This window comes from Castanea sativa, chromosome 11 (assembly GCF_040712315.1).
Source record: "Castanea sativa cultivar Marrone di Chiusa Pesio chromosome 11, ASM4071231v1".
Lineage (NCBI taxonomy): Eukaryota > Viridiplantae > Streptophyta > Magnoliopsida > Fagales > Fagaceae > Castanea > Castanea sativa.
The window spans coordinates 67,918,294-67,935,221 of NC_134023.1; the positions used below are offsets into that span (position 1 = coordinate 67,918,294).

Sequence of the window (16,928 nt, forward strand, 5' to 3'; positions counted from 1 at the left end):
GATAGCTTGTAAAGGCAGTTGAGTAAGTATTACTACGGTGTGAGCTTGGAAGTAATGGGGCAATTTCCTTGTCGCATGCACCACGGCTACAAGCACTTTTTCCAGAAGCAGGTATCATTGTTCTACTTCCTGTAAAGACTTGCTGACATAATATATCGGTTTTTGAACCCCATCGTCATTCCGTATTAAGACCAAGCTTACGGAGTGATTTGTGACGGCTAGGTAAGCATATAACACTTCTTCCTTCTCGGGCGTTGATAAAATCGGTGGACTAGATAGGTATTGTTTTAAGTCCTCAAAGGACAAGTTGCATTCGTTAGTCCACCGGAAATCTTTCCACTTGTGCAAGAGGTGATAAAATGGGCGACACCTGTCTGCGGACCGGGATATAAACCTGTTCAAGGCTGCAATCATACCAGCCAACTTCTGCACCTCTTTCGGATTCTGAGGGGGATGCAAGCCTAAGACAACCTTAATTTGATCAGGATTAACTTCAATTCCCCAATGAGTAATCATATACCCTAAAAACTTTCCCGATCCCACTTCGAAGGAACACTTTGATGCATTCAAGCGTAATTTATACTTTCTTAACACCGAGAAGGTCTCTTGCAAATCTGTCAAATGGTCTTCTGTCCTCTTACTTTTAATGACCATGTCATCGATATACGCTTCCATATTACGCCCCAACTGCGCATCAAACATTCTGGTCACCATTCGTTGATAAGTGGACCCTGCATTCTTTAAGCCAAAGGGCATCACTCGGTAATGGTAGTTACCATTAGGGGCACGGAAAGCCGTTTTCTCCTGATCATTCAATGACAAAGGGATTTGATGATACCCTTGGAATGCATCCAAGAAACTCATTCGGGGGTGCCCCACAGTTGCATCTACCAGTTGATCAATTCTGGGTATAGGGAAAGGATCCTTGGGACATGCCTTATTCAAATCTGTAAAGTCAATACAAACTCTCCATTTCCCATTCTTCTTTTTTACCACGACAGTATTGGCCAACCATTCAGGATAGAAGATCTCCTTGATTGCCCCATCTTGCTTTAGCTTACTAACTTCCTCCTTAACCGCTTCTGCGTGCTCCTGAGATGCTCGCCGAGGAGGTTGTTGTCTAGGCGTCGCATGGGGGTTAATATTCAGATGGTGGCAAATAACTTCTGGATTAATTCCTGGTACGTCATAAGTCGTCCATGCAAAAACATCAATATTATCCCGCAAGAATTGAACCAATTCTTCTCTTTCCCGTATCGGCAGCTTAGATCCGACTTGAAAATATTTCTCTTCATCTACCCCAATAACTACCTTGACTAGCTACTCAGCAGAGCCTTCATCCTCATCTAGGCCGACTTCCCGAGCAGCCTCCTTTAATTGCTATGATGCCTCAAGATATTCCCCTTCCAACGATCCTCGGCCTGTTCGGATGGTGGCAGATGTCAGACATTGCCTGGCTACCAATTGACTGCCATGTAATATTCCCACGCTTCCTCGTACAGGGTACTTCACCATTACATGTAAAGTAGATGAAACTGCCTCCATTGCATGCAGCCATGGTCTAGCCAAAATGGCCGTGTATGGAGAGTATGCCATGACAACTATGAAGTTTACCTGTACTTCGGAGCCCTCCACCTGCACGGGCAACCTAATCATTCCCCGTGGGATCACCTGATTGCCATCAAAACCGACCAACGGATGGTCGTACTTTTCCAAGTCCTCCTCTTTCAACTTTAATCCATTGAATAGGTCTGGATATACATTTATTATATACATTTATGTTTCTAATCTTACATACTTTGCCATCAAAAAAAATGTTTCTAATTATTATATACATTTATTCCATTAGTACTGTAAGGACCAAAGATATATATAACAGTTTCCTGCTTTATTTATTCAAGATCCTTTTACAATACATTTGGTAGAGAGGGTTCAACAACAAAAAGTCCCCTTCTGTAGTGTCCTGACTCTTATTTATATCATTTGCCCCTTTCATCGTGACCTTACACTTCACAATCTACTATGCTTTTTCCTCTGACACCTGTCTGTCGGTAATGAAACAGAGCTCTAACTTCACGTTCAGCACTGTTCAGGTCATATCCACATTAATGCAACGGATTGAATTGGTATCTTCCAATTAATGCGGCCATAATGGTTGTTGCCGGGCATTTAATGCAACCCTCTAAATTAGCCTGCCACCTTCGGATATTTGTAACCCTTACGTCAGCAGTGCCCATGCCACATCATCTTCGGATATCCCCAGGTAATTTCCCTTACTCCTTTGCTTCATCTTGCTTAATGCATATCGGCCTTCCTTTCCTCGGGTCTTCGGGTTCTTGGGTCCTCGGAACCTCACAAGTACAATGAACTACATAAACTCAACATTTAGTGAGGTGGAAGCCTAAATGAGAAGTGTCACATGACAAAAACTTAGGTAAGTTAGGTTCATACAACTATGTAAGATTTATATATAAACATACAAAATTGTTCATCCCCCTTCCCCTATGTGTGTGTGTGTGTGTGTGTGTGTGTTTCAAAAAAAAAGATACTCAATATTGTTGAGTCATCCCACATCAGCAAGGTATGATATTGAGAAAGGGTTTATCACTTGGTTCGCGACACTAACTGCAGCATGCAGTTTTGGTGTTAGCGTATGCGTGTATTCCCTTATCTCATCTCCTTCTCTTATATGTGTGTGTGTGTATTTCTCAAAAAATAAATAAATAAATAAAATAACATACAAAATTGTTGACATGTTGTGCAAGGAATTTAAATTATGTAATTTATTAATAGAAGATCACATTGTCTCCTTAATTTCAAGTTTTTCCTTTAATAGCCTTGTAACTAAATTAGCATCAATACTTAGGCTTTGCTCCGTTTGTTTCGATGGAAAACTTTGTATAAAGATAGTTTTTTATGTTTTTTAGTATTTGGTAGCATAAAAAAAAGATGAGTCAAAGGAAAACTATCTCTGATCAGTGGTTAACATTAAAAATATGGCTTATTTTTAGAAATTGTTTTCCATTAAATTTTTTTGGAAAACAACTATATCTCATAACAAACTAAATAAAAAAAGTTAGGAGGTTGTTTTTTAACTTATTTAAAGTTGTTACCAAACATTAGAAAATGAAATAATTTTATAGAAAATATTTCTTGAAAAATGACTCATTTTTTAAAAAACATCATTACCGAAACAAACAGATTATAGAAAAAAGTATTCGAACAGCAAAGTTAACCGGATAAAATAACTATCTCATTAAAAAAAATTGCTAAAGGCAACCAAAACGTCAAAAACACAGCATGCTTTGTTGACAACAAATATTTATCTCACATGGGTGGCTTACAATAATATCAAAAAGAAAATATTGATCACGTGGCTTTAATCATTCAAGAAAACGGACAGAGATTTTAAAATTATAGATATCATTCAACATAAAAGTTTTTTCGTCCTTTGGTTGCTATAGTATGGGTTTTTAAACAGGGGTGGAGCGAGAAGGTGGGGGGCCCAGGCCCCTACTAGTTTTTCAAAAATGCCCCTCCCCTCTGTTATACTGTCAGAATTTTAAAATATGAATAAATTTTAGGTAATGGTCATATTCATATTTTTTTAAAGTTTAAATACTCTTTAATTTATTTGTAGTCTTCTTTATTTTCATTTTAATATTGATTTTTGGTCATATATAAATTATTAATTTTAGGAGCATTTAAAGCATAAATTTATAAAAAAAATATATAGGTAATTCTCTTTGGCCTTTTTTTTTTTTTTGCTTTCCAAAAATAGTCATACACATTTTTTTTCTTAGAAAGTTTCAACTTATAATATCTACTTTTGATGATAGTTTTTCATCATCAGACCAAGACACTCATAATTTTTTTATATAGACTGAAATTGAACTCCATATCTCTTATACAACTATCAAAAATTTTACTGATTGTGCTAATTAATACCCACAAAGCCATACACACTTATATTGAAGGAATTAAGGATACAGAGAAATAGTTACAGTGTTTAGGGGATGAAGAATAGCCTGGCTAATAAAGGATTTTTTTTTTTTTTTTTTTGGGGATGTTTCTCCAGTGGACAGTTGAGCATCTACAAATATAATATTTTCAAGATTTTTTCAAAACATTATTAAAATAGTTTATTGTAATGACCCAAGTCATTCAGGCTACTATTTTTTGGGTAGTGACCCATCACTGTGATCAATACATTACATGCACATCTCAGGCCCACTATAGGGGATATCTCCCCAGGTTTGATGGGCTTCAAAATTTTGTCAGCGCTAAAGGGAAAAGCAAGTAAAAATAGCCTGGCTAATAAAGGTCTTCTTTTTTTTTTTTCTTTTTTTTTGGGGGGATGTTTCTCCAGTGGACAGTTGAGCATCTACAAATATAATATTTTTCCGGATTTTTTAAGAAAATTATTAAAATAGTTTATTGTAGTTAGTACATAATAAAAATGATATTTTAGTAGAATTTTTATGAAAGTAATGTTATTTGAATCACAATAAGCCGGATTAGTAATTATGAAAAAAAAATGAAAACCATGGTAATGTATCCCATCAATATTATTGTTCTCATTTATTCATTAGCTCAAAAAAAGAGATCAAAAGAAAAGAAAGAAAAAAGTTATATATGACAACAAACAGTGTACCATCAAATTTATAATTAAAAAAAATCTGGACAAAACAATCTTGTATATAACATATGTAACACACATTATTAATCATAAAACATGAAAAAATATAAGCAAGTATACAATAACCATATATATGAATCTCTTTTATTCTCTCTCTAAGCTAAAACAAAAAAATAAATAATAGTATATAAGAAACAAATGAAATACCCTCACAGCCCATCCCTCTAAACATCAAAAGAATAATCAATCAATGATCAATCCATCCATCATCACAGATCCAATCTTAGTGCTTCAACATAGCCACCATAGACAGAACCAGAGACCCAAAAATCATAGCTCCAGAGACTGCATTAGAGTAAGCTGCACCTTTCTCTATTGCTGGTGTTGGTGCTGCTGCTGGTGCAAAATCTTGAGCCATCACACTTGAAGAGAAGATTGCCACCACAGCAAATACAACAGCCAAAGCCTTGAATGTGATTTCTTGTGCCATTGCTAACAAAAAAATCAAAGTTAAAACACCAAAAAGATTATCTTCCTCTTAAAAGCTCTGTTTGTATGAGATTGAACTGTGATGAATGTGAATTATGAATGAGAATGTAATGGTTAGGAGGTTCATATATATAGTAGTTTATGAAGGCGTGTGGGTCCAAAAGAAAACAAGGACTGTTGGGTTGGAGAGCTGGCCACGTTGAGGGAAGAGAGAAAAGATCAAAAGAGAGACTTCTTGAGAAGTCTATAGAAGGAAACTGTACAACTTAGTCTCTATGGTTGGTGAGCGAGGTGGTGAAACATTCTGAACACGTTTTCTTTGCTATTTGGTTGAGACCGTTAACCTACTAGCTAGCAAATTGGTCTTCTTTGCGTCGAAGTAAAACTATGGACTAGGAGGCTAAGCTAGGTTCTATTTGGGCTATAAATACGTCAGGTTGTGGTATGTGACAGCAAGATAATGAAATTGATGTCACACCTTTATTTTTTATTATTTTTTTAAGAGATGTAATAGGATTTGAAATGTATCACATCAATTTCATAACCTAGGTCAAGTTGATAAACATGATGAAATTTGATTCATGTGAATATATTTGTTTTACGATGACGGCTAATGTCTAGCTATCACGTGGATTTGTTAAGAATTAAGGCACTAGGAAGTTTCTTTTTGATATAAATGAGATTCAAATTTAAACTTCATATTCAAGAATAATTTTTTTTTTTATAAATGAAGTTAATTAAAATGCATGTGTCTGACATTATTATTGTTGTTATTATTATTATTATTATAATTATTATTATTATTCAGAAAATATAAATCCTGGTACAAGTGTACAACTATGACCTTCTGTTTGGGAGAAAGATATCATGTTTTTAGTAATAAAGGACCTTTAGCTGGTAATCTATATTGAGATTAACTTTGTTGGTTTCATCTTTTGATTTAAAAATTAAAATAAATAATAAAAAATAAAAAATGAACCTCAACGCTTATCGATAAATTATTACATGCTTAAAAAAGGATAAAAGATTAAATTCCACTAATATTTCATTCAATCCATAAAGTGAAAGCAATATTTGGGGTTATAGTGATAGCCTAGTAGTAATGACATATTTTTTTGGTATCTCATGTATGTAATACTAACTACCTATAACCCAAAAAAAAGGATTATGTTTTACAACATCGTGGTCATATTTTGCATGAAGAGTATTAACATGCCAATAACATGGCAAGTGTTTCATGACTTTGGAATGATGATCGTGGTATTAGTACAAAGGAACAAATTCAATTGACACATAAAGTCATTAAAATACACATATACCAAATTAATGTTTTTGCAAAGAAGTGGCCCACTATTGGGGTATTGGAAGAAATTAAAATTTTATTATCCAAGTTCATTGAAGTATAGTCCTTTTTCACTTTCAAGATATGTAATTCAATTTAAAGTTTAAAGGAATTTTAGAATGTGGATATTCTTCTCAAGTTAAAAGACCAGTTACCAGCCACCCTTAAAAACTCTCTATAAAGAATTGTCCAAAGTTGGAGCCAATAGCAGATAAGTTGTAAAATAATGTGTCTCTTGAACATTTTGATATTGAGCATTGTGAAAAGATCAAATTCTTCTTCGAGAGGCAAAACATATTCTACCACCTTAATAAGATCGATATATAGTTGTTTCAATCTTGTTTTCTTCCCTTATGGAGGTTTGCTCCTAACCAGCTTGAGAGCTTTCAATTTGTGATTTCAATAAATTCAAGATGCTCAACCACATGCACAACCTCACATCTCTTCAACAATCGATTATAGGAATGTTGACCAAGAATCATCTTCTTCTTTTTTTCAAAAGAGGGTTACCACATCTTTCTATCATAAGTAACTATCTAAGTAGAAATTGCATAGACTCGCATCTCTTACACATCTCCATATTTCTTATGTACTTCCACATTTGTTGTTTCCTGAAGAGGAAGATGGGAAATTTATGATGCTACCAAGCTAAATGTTGTAAATTTTCCAAATTTAGTATTCCTATCTTTGAAGGGCTTGCAAAACCTCTATTATGCACTTGAAATAATGTATATTAGATCTTGCAAAACCTCCATCAATATACATTATTTAGGACAAGATCACTCGCTTCTATCAATCGAAGGGCTTGCAAAACCTCACTCGCTTCTAAAACTTTTTATTTATGATTGTTCTCTGATGAAACAACACTGCATTGCAAAAGGATGAGAATGATTCCAAATAGCAGATATTCCTTACGTTCATATTTATGGGCGGTAACAAGAGGAGCAATAATTTTGCATAACAAGAAGGAGATTTTTTTTTTTTTTTTTTTGAGAAAGCAGACCCCAAATACAGGCTGGGATTTATTGAAACAGGGGAAAAACATCAAGAGGCATCACCCAAAACCAGAGGGGCAATGTCCTCAGGACAATCCTCTAACCAAACTTGTAAATCAAGCCCTATTTTAGCACATTTAGCCAGTGCATTTGCTACTGTATTACATGAACGAGGGACAAAACAAAATTCAGAAAAATGTAAAATAGAAGCTTGGGCTAGGATGTCATCGACTATGTGGCCATACAAAGATTGATTGGCCACTCCATTAGAGATGGTGTTGATGATTACTGCTGCATCACCTTCAATGATCACTTCGTGTAGCCCAATCTCCACTGCAAATTGTAAAGCTCGCCTACATGCTAGAGCTTCGACCATTGCCACAGACTGGGGAAGTGGGACTCGTGCTGACAGAGCGCCTATGACCGCGCCATTGGTATCTCAAATTATCACGCTCAAACCAACTAAGTCAGTACTTTTGAATAGAGCTTCGTCGAAGTTGGCTTTGTACCGTGGCTGTGCTGGGGCAAACCATTTAGATTGGGCTAGATTTCGGGCTATGAATAGTGCCTCATCTTGATTCTCAAGTGTTTCAATTTAAGAATTTGTATAATAATGAAAGAATGTAATGTAGACATTTTTTTTTAGTGGGATGTAATGTAGACAGTTGAATACAATAATATGCCCAAATGAAAGGATGTGATTTTAAATTTTGAATCCTAATTGGTACTGTTGGAAAATCTGGTTTTGCATCTCATACAAAATACACAGTGGAAGCAACAAACACAGATTTACTTCATTCATGAGAGATAAAATGTGACCTTGAATTCTAGAACAAAGAATAGAAAGCATAACTTGATGTAGTGAAATTCAAAACCAAGACTTGAGAATACCTTTAATCTCCATCTCAATTTTACATGGTGCCCAAGATGTGTGGTCTCTCAATCAGTTTTTATGTACGTTGATTCTCAAAGAAAAATCCTTCTTCTCCTTGTAGAGAAAAACAGTTTTCTTTATTTTCATCATACATACATTCTAACTTCCTTGGTAGTTACTTTATTTAATAACTCTTATTAAATAAAATATGATTATCTAATTGGGTTAGCCGTTTAGGCCTACCCAATTGGGTTTTAGTTTGTGGCTTGAGATGAGACCAAAGGAAACAAATAAGACTCTAGCTCCAATGAACCTTGTGCTTTTCTATCAACTCTTGACAAGTCCAAAGTTACTATTAATTATATTTAATATCACTATATAAATATAATTGCACTCTAGGTCTTATTAATAAATTATATTTCAAGACTCTAATAATATCATTTGACCCCTCCATGAAATATCCATAGTGAACAAAGTCATAATAAACCGTCACTTTGTAAACAATTATTTTATCCTTGAGTACATTGTTTAGTCTTTTAGTTATTCACATTTATTGAAATCCAATTTCAATAAATATAAGCCTTAGTAACTCCTTACTAAAGTGGGAGCCCTGAATAACCAGTTCTCATTAAACTTATCTCAAGGAGATATTTTGTGTCTCTACAAAAGAGATTATGGATTCCATCTTGAGAATATGTGTTCCTTCAACACTACGTGTGGTTACTCAACATACTGAGATTTTGACCGTGAATATTAGATCTCACTCCTGATATATCAAAGTAACATATATTTCATGATCGGGTTCACTACCCTCTCAGGATTGAGAGTTTATGAATTTAGAAGTCGTGAGATTTATTATTCGGGTGACAATTGTTGATTGAATAATTAATCTCACAGTGGTCCAGTTCAATATGTCTTAACTCTTAAGACACATCAACACATCAACTAGAAGTTTCCACTTCCATGATCAAGACAAATCATCTTAATTGATGTGTTATAGTCTTCGCAGATGAAATGCCCAATTTCACCACCGACTATAAACAACATTTTGAGTTTACAAGGAACTTGTGATTTACATCTTCTGTGACTAAATCACATAAACCACATACAATACATCTCATGGACTATGATAATGTCCTATTAGTTCATTTATTAATAGTCTCATATAATTAAATAATATAATTATTTATGACATACAAATAAATTATATTTTAGGGCACAAACCCTAACAGGTACATGAAAAGTCAAAATTAATGGAACTGATTTTGAATTCTAAGAGATGACAATTGGGTCAAGTGGAAAAAAATGATGGTTTAAATAAAATTTGGAAGTTTTAAAATTTTTTTTTTTTTTTTAAATCTACATGGCACAAATAGTAGAATTAAAAGCTAAGGCTTCATTTCCATAATGTGTGTGGGTATATATATATATAATTTTGAAACATATGATATCAGCTCATAATGATTGTTCACATCTATCAAGACAGAATTTGTTAAGACATTAATAAATTTCTTTTCAGTATAGGTGAAATTTAAATCTAAATTATTTTTATTTGATGGTAACTAGCTGAGTTGAGTTAATTAAAACTCAAATGTCACACATTTTTCTTATTATTATTTCATTAATAATAAAATAGTTCTAATAATAATTGATAAGAATATTATGTAACAAGAGTGTGTAAGAAAAGAAAAGAGGTTTATGGGTAATGTCTACACACATGACACGTCACTTTTGCATTAAAATTTAATCGTGACTTGAAGACAATTTTAGTTTTAAAAAAATGTGTAATAGGAGTGTAGGAAAAGAAAAGTAGCTTGCGAGTGCTTTTCATATACACAGTTAATGATTGACATTCGTTGGGCTGTATGTATCAAAGTGTAGACAGTCGATAAGTATTCAAACATTACATGCAATGGCTGCTTTTGCTGGCATATTTCTTGGTTATTGGTTGGCCGCGTTATATATCCGAGTAATAAGAATTCTTAATGTGAAAGAGAAAGAGACTGCTGGCCATGTGGTTTGTCATTTGTGCTTTAGTTGTCGGCCAAATTCAACCCAAGACCAGAAGAAAGATAGAGATAAAACAAACAAAACAGAACAAAAAGCGTTTAGCCATGCATGCTCTCTCTCTCTCTCTCTCTCTCATATTTTCGTTTTTTTAGTTTTTTTTTTACATTTTTGTTTAGTGTACATATTAAGAGTGTCTATATATATTTGATTCGACCTATGAACATGATAACATTTTTTGCAAGTTTGTGTCCGGTGTGAAATGTTCATGTTAAAGCAAGTTTGTTCACTTTGACACGATTAATAACTTGGCCAATTTTGTGTTGAATTATTTTACCTATAAGATAACTCAAAATGGCTCGGTTTGAAGACTAAAGCTCGACAGGATTAAGTGTACTGCGGTGGCATATTTTAGGAAAAAACGTAAAATACAAAGTGCTTTCTATAATACTACATTTGATATATTGTGGCTGAGATGGCTTCTTCAAGATATAGGAGCTTCTTCATTTCCTGTCTCTCCTATCAAATGCAATAAGCCAATAATTGAAGCAGAATACAGATCAGACACAATAATGCCTTTCCTGAGCGAACCAAGGACAGTGTGAGCTGTTGTCACTTAATTTATTCAATTTCATGGTCCCCAACTTTAGAGTACTTAACAGTTGCAAATATTCCCTTGCATGATCAACTACCCGAAATGTTCACCAAATTTCATACATTTGGCCAATTCTATGATCTTATTCTTGTATCTAAACTCAAGTTGGTTTTCGACAACACATCTTAAATTTGAATGGGGCTGTTAAATTACAAGTTGTAGGTTCATCTAGAGGCTCAGTCCAACCCATCTTAAATTGTATTGAATATTAGAATTATGGGTTAAATAATTAAGTTCTCTATTTTCTAACTGTTTTAACTTTTAGACGAATTGGTAATTTAGCACAGAACTCATATTTCATTCTTCTTTTTTTCTTTTTTTAAACTAAAATAGAATTCTACTCTAACATAATTTAAATATATGTATGTGAAACTCTCTCGTGGAGCCCCACTTCCACAAGCACTTATACTTATGAAGTAACCATAACGCCAAGAATTCGTGGTAATGTTTCTTCTGTGGCGATGTTTCTTCTAATCTACTCATTGAGTGTGTGCTTCTATATAGACCTTTTTTTTTTGTACAGTTTATACATAGTTGAATAAAATATAATTATTCTAACACAAAGCAATGGTGAAAGATGAAGCATCTCCGTCAAAAGGCAATGCCTATTTGCAACATGTCGTTAGCATAATGTGATGGTTTACCTATTGAGACACTGAAGTTTGGCACAGGGATTAATTATCTTTGAATGAAATCAAAATTGAAATGGAATATATAAGAATATGAAAAAGAATTTACAATCGGTTTCGGTTTATTGGAAGAGAGAGTATGAAAAGACTTTTCAAGAGGAGCTTTTGGGTGGAAAATATTGTATTAATCTATACATTTTATAGGAATTAATTCAACTTCAAATCTACGCAAAGGTACTTGAGCTTTAAAATATATATATATATATATATATATATATATATATAGACACACACATATATATATATACAAAAACAAAAAATCAAAACTAAAAAGAAAAAGTTTCTAAAAAAAAAAAAACTAAAAAGAAAAAGAGTCACTAAAAACGAAAATATCATCATTGATTACTGTGAATGATTGAAAACAAACAAAAAAAGCTTTAGGATTCCTGACTGCTGAGTGCTGAGTGCTGAGTCCTCGTGGTCCTTCTCTTCCCTTCCATGGATTGTTCAGATCACTTTCTATAATAGTTGTCGTTCTTGAACTTTTTAAAATGAAATTACATGGATGTTCGGAGTATATGCTTGTAGAAGATATATGTACATTAATTTTCGAACCCTCTTTAATGAAAGGAATGATCACTCCCATTTGGCATTGGCTAAAGTATTCATATGTACAGATGCTATATTACATCTCATGCACTAACAATTTTATTGTTGGAACGTAAGTTGTGTCATTCCACCTCAAAACCAATTAGTGATGAGGAAAATACATTCAAATTTTTTATGACATTCCACATCACGCCCTGTGGGCCTATTTTTAAAGTAGCTGTAGAAAGTCAAATTGTTGACTCCTCAACAATTCCTCCCTCACAATGACATTATCATAACTCAAACTCGTGACTTTGACTCTAATACCATTTGTCAAACCATGAGTTATGTTATTTGGATTCAGATCCTCTAGAGTTCCTAGGGTACTCTACCAAGTAGAGTTCATTAAATCCTAACCACTCTTTAATGATTTAATGGTCTAGATTTCGCCATGTCAGCATTTCATTAACAATCATCTTAATTGTTTTGTTTACAACATTATTTTATTATTTCAAGAATATTATTAATGAAATGCTGACATGGCAGAATCTAAACCATTAAATCATTAAAGAGTGGTTAGGATTTAATGAACTCTACTGGTAGAGTACCCTAAGAACTCTAGAGGATCTGAATCCATGTTATTTCACCTCAAAATCAATTAGTAATATAGAAGAGACACTCATATCTTTTATAGCATTCGACATAATGTCCCACATACCTATTTAAAGAGTGGTTGTACGAAGTCAAATTATGGTCTCCTTAACACTTATCTTATATACAAATCTTAGCTGGAGACTTTTTTGTTTTGTTTAAGGATAATCAAAAAATAGTTAGAAAGGAGTGGCAAACATGGCTACTCTACCTAAGCATGACCATAAAAACATCCTAACCAATACAAGGAGTCTCAACACGCTCTTGGTGGAGAACTCGAAACCATGTCGTGAGATATGTTGTCCCAAGTCCAACCAGCATGTCGGTAGTTTATATTAGTTGGAGACTTAACTAATATAAAGTAGTAACTTACATATTTACCACACCAAAAATAAAACTAGTAGCTTACATAATACTTTCTATTTAAGGTGGGAATTAATCAAAGAGAGATGCGTGGCTTCGAAAGTCACTGCATTACAAACTAGATTTCTTTCATTTAATCATTAGACTAGGAGGTTTTTTTTATGCTAAATAAAATAGTTAATAAAATATGTGCACCATATCATATATATTACACTAAAGACAAAACTTACGTACAGTATCTTAGATGTTGTTTCTTAGGTTCTCCTCTTAAAATTATGTTAAGTAACTACTTAACTTAAAAAATACACTTCCGTCCATAAAAAAAAAGTCATATAGCAGAATTTTAAGAGATGAACCTAAGAAATAATACTTAAGTACTGTTCCTAAATCTTGCTCTTACACTAATGTAATGAAAGGAATGGATGTTACATATGCATGTTATATATATATATATATATATATATATATATATATATATATATATATATAGAGGAACAACTTTATTTTAATTATTTCCTCGCAATTACAGATATGTTAGTTGGAGACTTAAAGTAGGAATTCAAATAGTACTTTCTATTGAGGGAATCATTGCAAGGACAAATGCCTTGGAGAGTTATTGCTTTATAAAGTAAAATTCTTTCTATTATTAAATAAAAGTAAAGTTCTGTCTATTATTAAACAACTTGAAGTTGTTTAATAAAATAAAATTTAAAAATAAAAAAAGAAAACAACTTGAAGAGTTAAAGCATTCAAAAGACACATTATTATTTACTAAAACTAAAATGATAATAGCAGTTGTCTTGCCCTATGTACAAGCCTTTTTAAATAATGAACTCTTTTTTTTTTCAAAGGGAGTTCTCACTTAAACATTAATTATGAATCCAACAAGTGAATTCTTTAACTAGAAAAAATCATGGGTTGCTTAAAAATAGATAAATCATGGAAAAGCCCTGAGACCTTGGGTGAAGAAAGTGGTGAAAGCATCCATTTTAGTTTTTGGTAGAGCTAGGCCTACCTCAATGCCACCCTTCACATCCCTACTCTCAGTGAGTGAAATAGCTCTCATGCAATCAATTGAAATCTCCTCTATCTTCTTGGCTCTTCCCCACCCAAAATCCGTTTCATAAAGATCCAATTTTGGTGACCCGGCAACCATAACATGGAGCTCCGACCCGAATAACACCTTCCAATCCGAGATCCACTTCTTTGCATCTCCAAAAATTGCCTTATCCAATGTCTTCACAGTGCTTCCAATAGCTCTTGCCGCAATAACAACCCCGTCTTCTCCCATTAGCTCCTTCCTAATCACCATCGATCGACCAAAACCAACACAATTACCAAAATATGAAGCGGGTACCGGAAAGTCCAAACGGGTAATACCTCCCGCAATGAACCCAAAGTAATTCGGATCCTCCCCACAACATTTTTCATTGACATCCTCTTGGGCCTTAACCAAACAAATCCATATAAATGCACATGTTAGGACATAGGCTGATAAATGAACCGGGAGTGACTTATTTTCCTCATTGCATTTAGCAATAATCCATGATTTTATCCTATTCATGTCACTCAAGCCCACCACAAATGTTGCTCTAACCATGTTGGACAAATCTACATTGGTTTCACTTCCTATAACAATCTCTTTCAAAGATTTTCTTCTCAGCCACTCCTTCAAGAAAATATCCTCTAGCCCAAGTGCATCCACAATGACCTTCCTATCATAACTAGGTAATGATTTCATAGAGAAAGAGTCACCAAAGCTACAAAATGAGGCCCAAGTCTTCATGAAATTGTTGAAAGTCCTTCCATCAGCTACAACATGTTGGTAAGCAAGTCCCATACAAATGCCTGCCTTTGGAAAAACTGTAACTTGAATAGCTAGCAAAGGAATAAGCACTAGCTTATCATCTAGTTGGGGCACAAGTGAGTGAAACTCATTCACATCTCTTGGACAATTGCTAGAGAGATGGTTAAAATGCCCATTTGACTCAGCAATAGTTAATGAAACCGAGTCACCTTGGCTATATATAATCTCTGGCTTGCATGGCTCAAAGTGTGACATTGTGAGGTTCCCAGCTAAGGGATAGAAGTGTTGAAGAGTGAGGGAAAGGGAGTTCTTGAGGTTTGGGAGGGTTGTGGATGTGAAATGAGAAGTGGTGTAGGGATAATCATAGAAAAACAACGGTTGGCTTGGAGAGAAAAATAGCCATGGTATGTCTAAGAATGTTAGAGGGAGTGAGATTGGTGGAGCTGAATTGAGTGGGGGAGAGACATTGCAGTGCTCAAGAACTTTGATTGTGGAGGATTTTGCCATGGGTGAGAGAGTGAGAGAGCGAGAGAGAGAGAGAGAAGAATGACTGGTTATTGCCTAATACACACAACAGGACTGACTCAATAAGTCATGCTATAGAGGACTTGGTGGTACCCATGGTTTGTCCATACCAAAAAGGGAATTGGATCACTTGTTATTACATATATAAAAATGGAAAATGCAGAACATGATGCATATAAAATTGATGCCAATGCAACCAGGTAGAAGGGAACTTACATATGAAAATAAAATTCATGCCAACAGTTCGTAACTTGGACTTGGGAAATAATTAAATTAATGTCACATGTTTCATGTAGGAAGCGTGATGAAGTTGGGAAATAATTAAACTATGCTTTTTGTACCACGTACTTCTTCTTTTTTACCTATTTTGTACCAAGTACTTTATTCTATTCTTTTCAATAACAAAAAAAAAAAGTACTTTATTCTATTAAAATAATTATATTTTAATCCCTAGCATGCCTCTATTAATCAAGCTTTTATTTGAAGCCAGTTGAAAAACTGATGTGCGCTACGAGTGCGGCTCGCTTCGCTTTTGTTGCGGAGTGGGGGCTTGCCCTTAGTTGGGTTGGGGAAAAGGGCATTTCCATCGCAAAGGAAGGATTCAATCCAGTCACAAGTTCCCCTACGGCTACTTGTTACGACTTCACCCCAGTCGAAGACCCCACCATGGTATGCGCCAGTAAGACCACCAAAAACCTTTGCGGCACTAGAAGTCTATAATAATTTAAACCCTATAGTTTAAAAAATAATAAATCAAGCTATACATTTTTTTAAAAATAACAAATTAAAATTTTTATTTCAAAAAAAAATGTAGCAAACTAAATTCAAATATTACAAATTAAACCCATATTATTATAAATTAAACCCCTAGCCTATGTTAAATCTCTAATACAATGTCGTTACACTTAAATAAGCTGACATTTAATTTGAAATTTTTAAAGGGTTTAATTTGTTGCTTTTAAAACAATAGGGTTATTTTGTACTTTTTAAAACCTCAATGTTTATTTGTTTCTTTTAAAATTATAATGCTTAAAATTTAATTTTGTATATTATATTATATTTTTGTTAAAATGTACAGAGTGATTCTACTATAAGGTCATTTCAAGCTCTACATGTATCCCATGCTACTCGAGTTAGAGCGTAAGCTAGCACAATGCTTTCAACTATTAGACTCTCACCATATATGGTAAAATATTCCACTATTTCACGTAATAGCATGACGCTTGTATTGCCCTCTCACAAAATGTTCATGATTTTAGTTACTCCCATGTTGCTCGCCACTACTACATAAATCATTTTTGCTTTCTCTTCTCTTGATACTAAAATATGGATACTTCGCATGTCCCTCCCTCCCTCCTCTCTCT

At 33.9% G+C, this 16,928-nt stretch overlaps 1 protein-coding gene across 1 annotated transcript; it reads right to left on the minus strand.

Annotated features, from left to right (window-relative positions):
• Nucleotides 1-13,972: 13,972 nt before the first annotated feature.
• On the minus strand, nt 13,973-15,606 carry LOC142615388 (anthocyanin 5-aromatic acyltransferase-like). The gene has a single exon (XM_075788136.1). It carries the CDS (start codon nt 15,544-15,546, stop codon nt 14,170-14,172), a length of 1,377 nt encoding a protein of 458 aa, XP_075644251.1. The 5' UTR covers nt 15,547-15,606; the 3' UTR covers nt 13,973-14,169.
• Between the last annotated feature and the right edge of the window lie 1,322 nt (nt 15,607-16,928).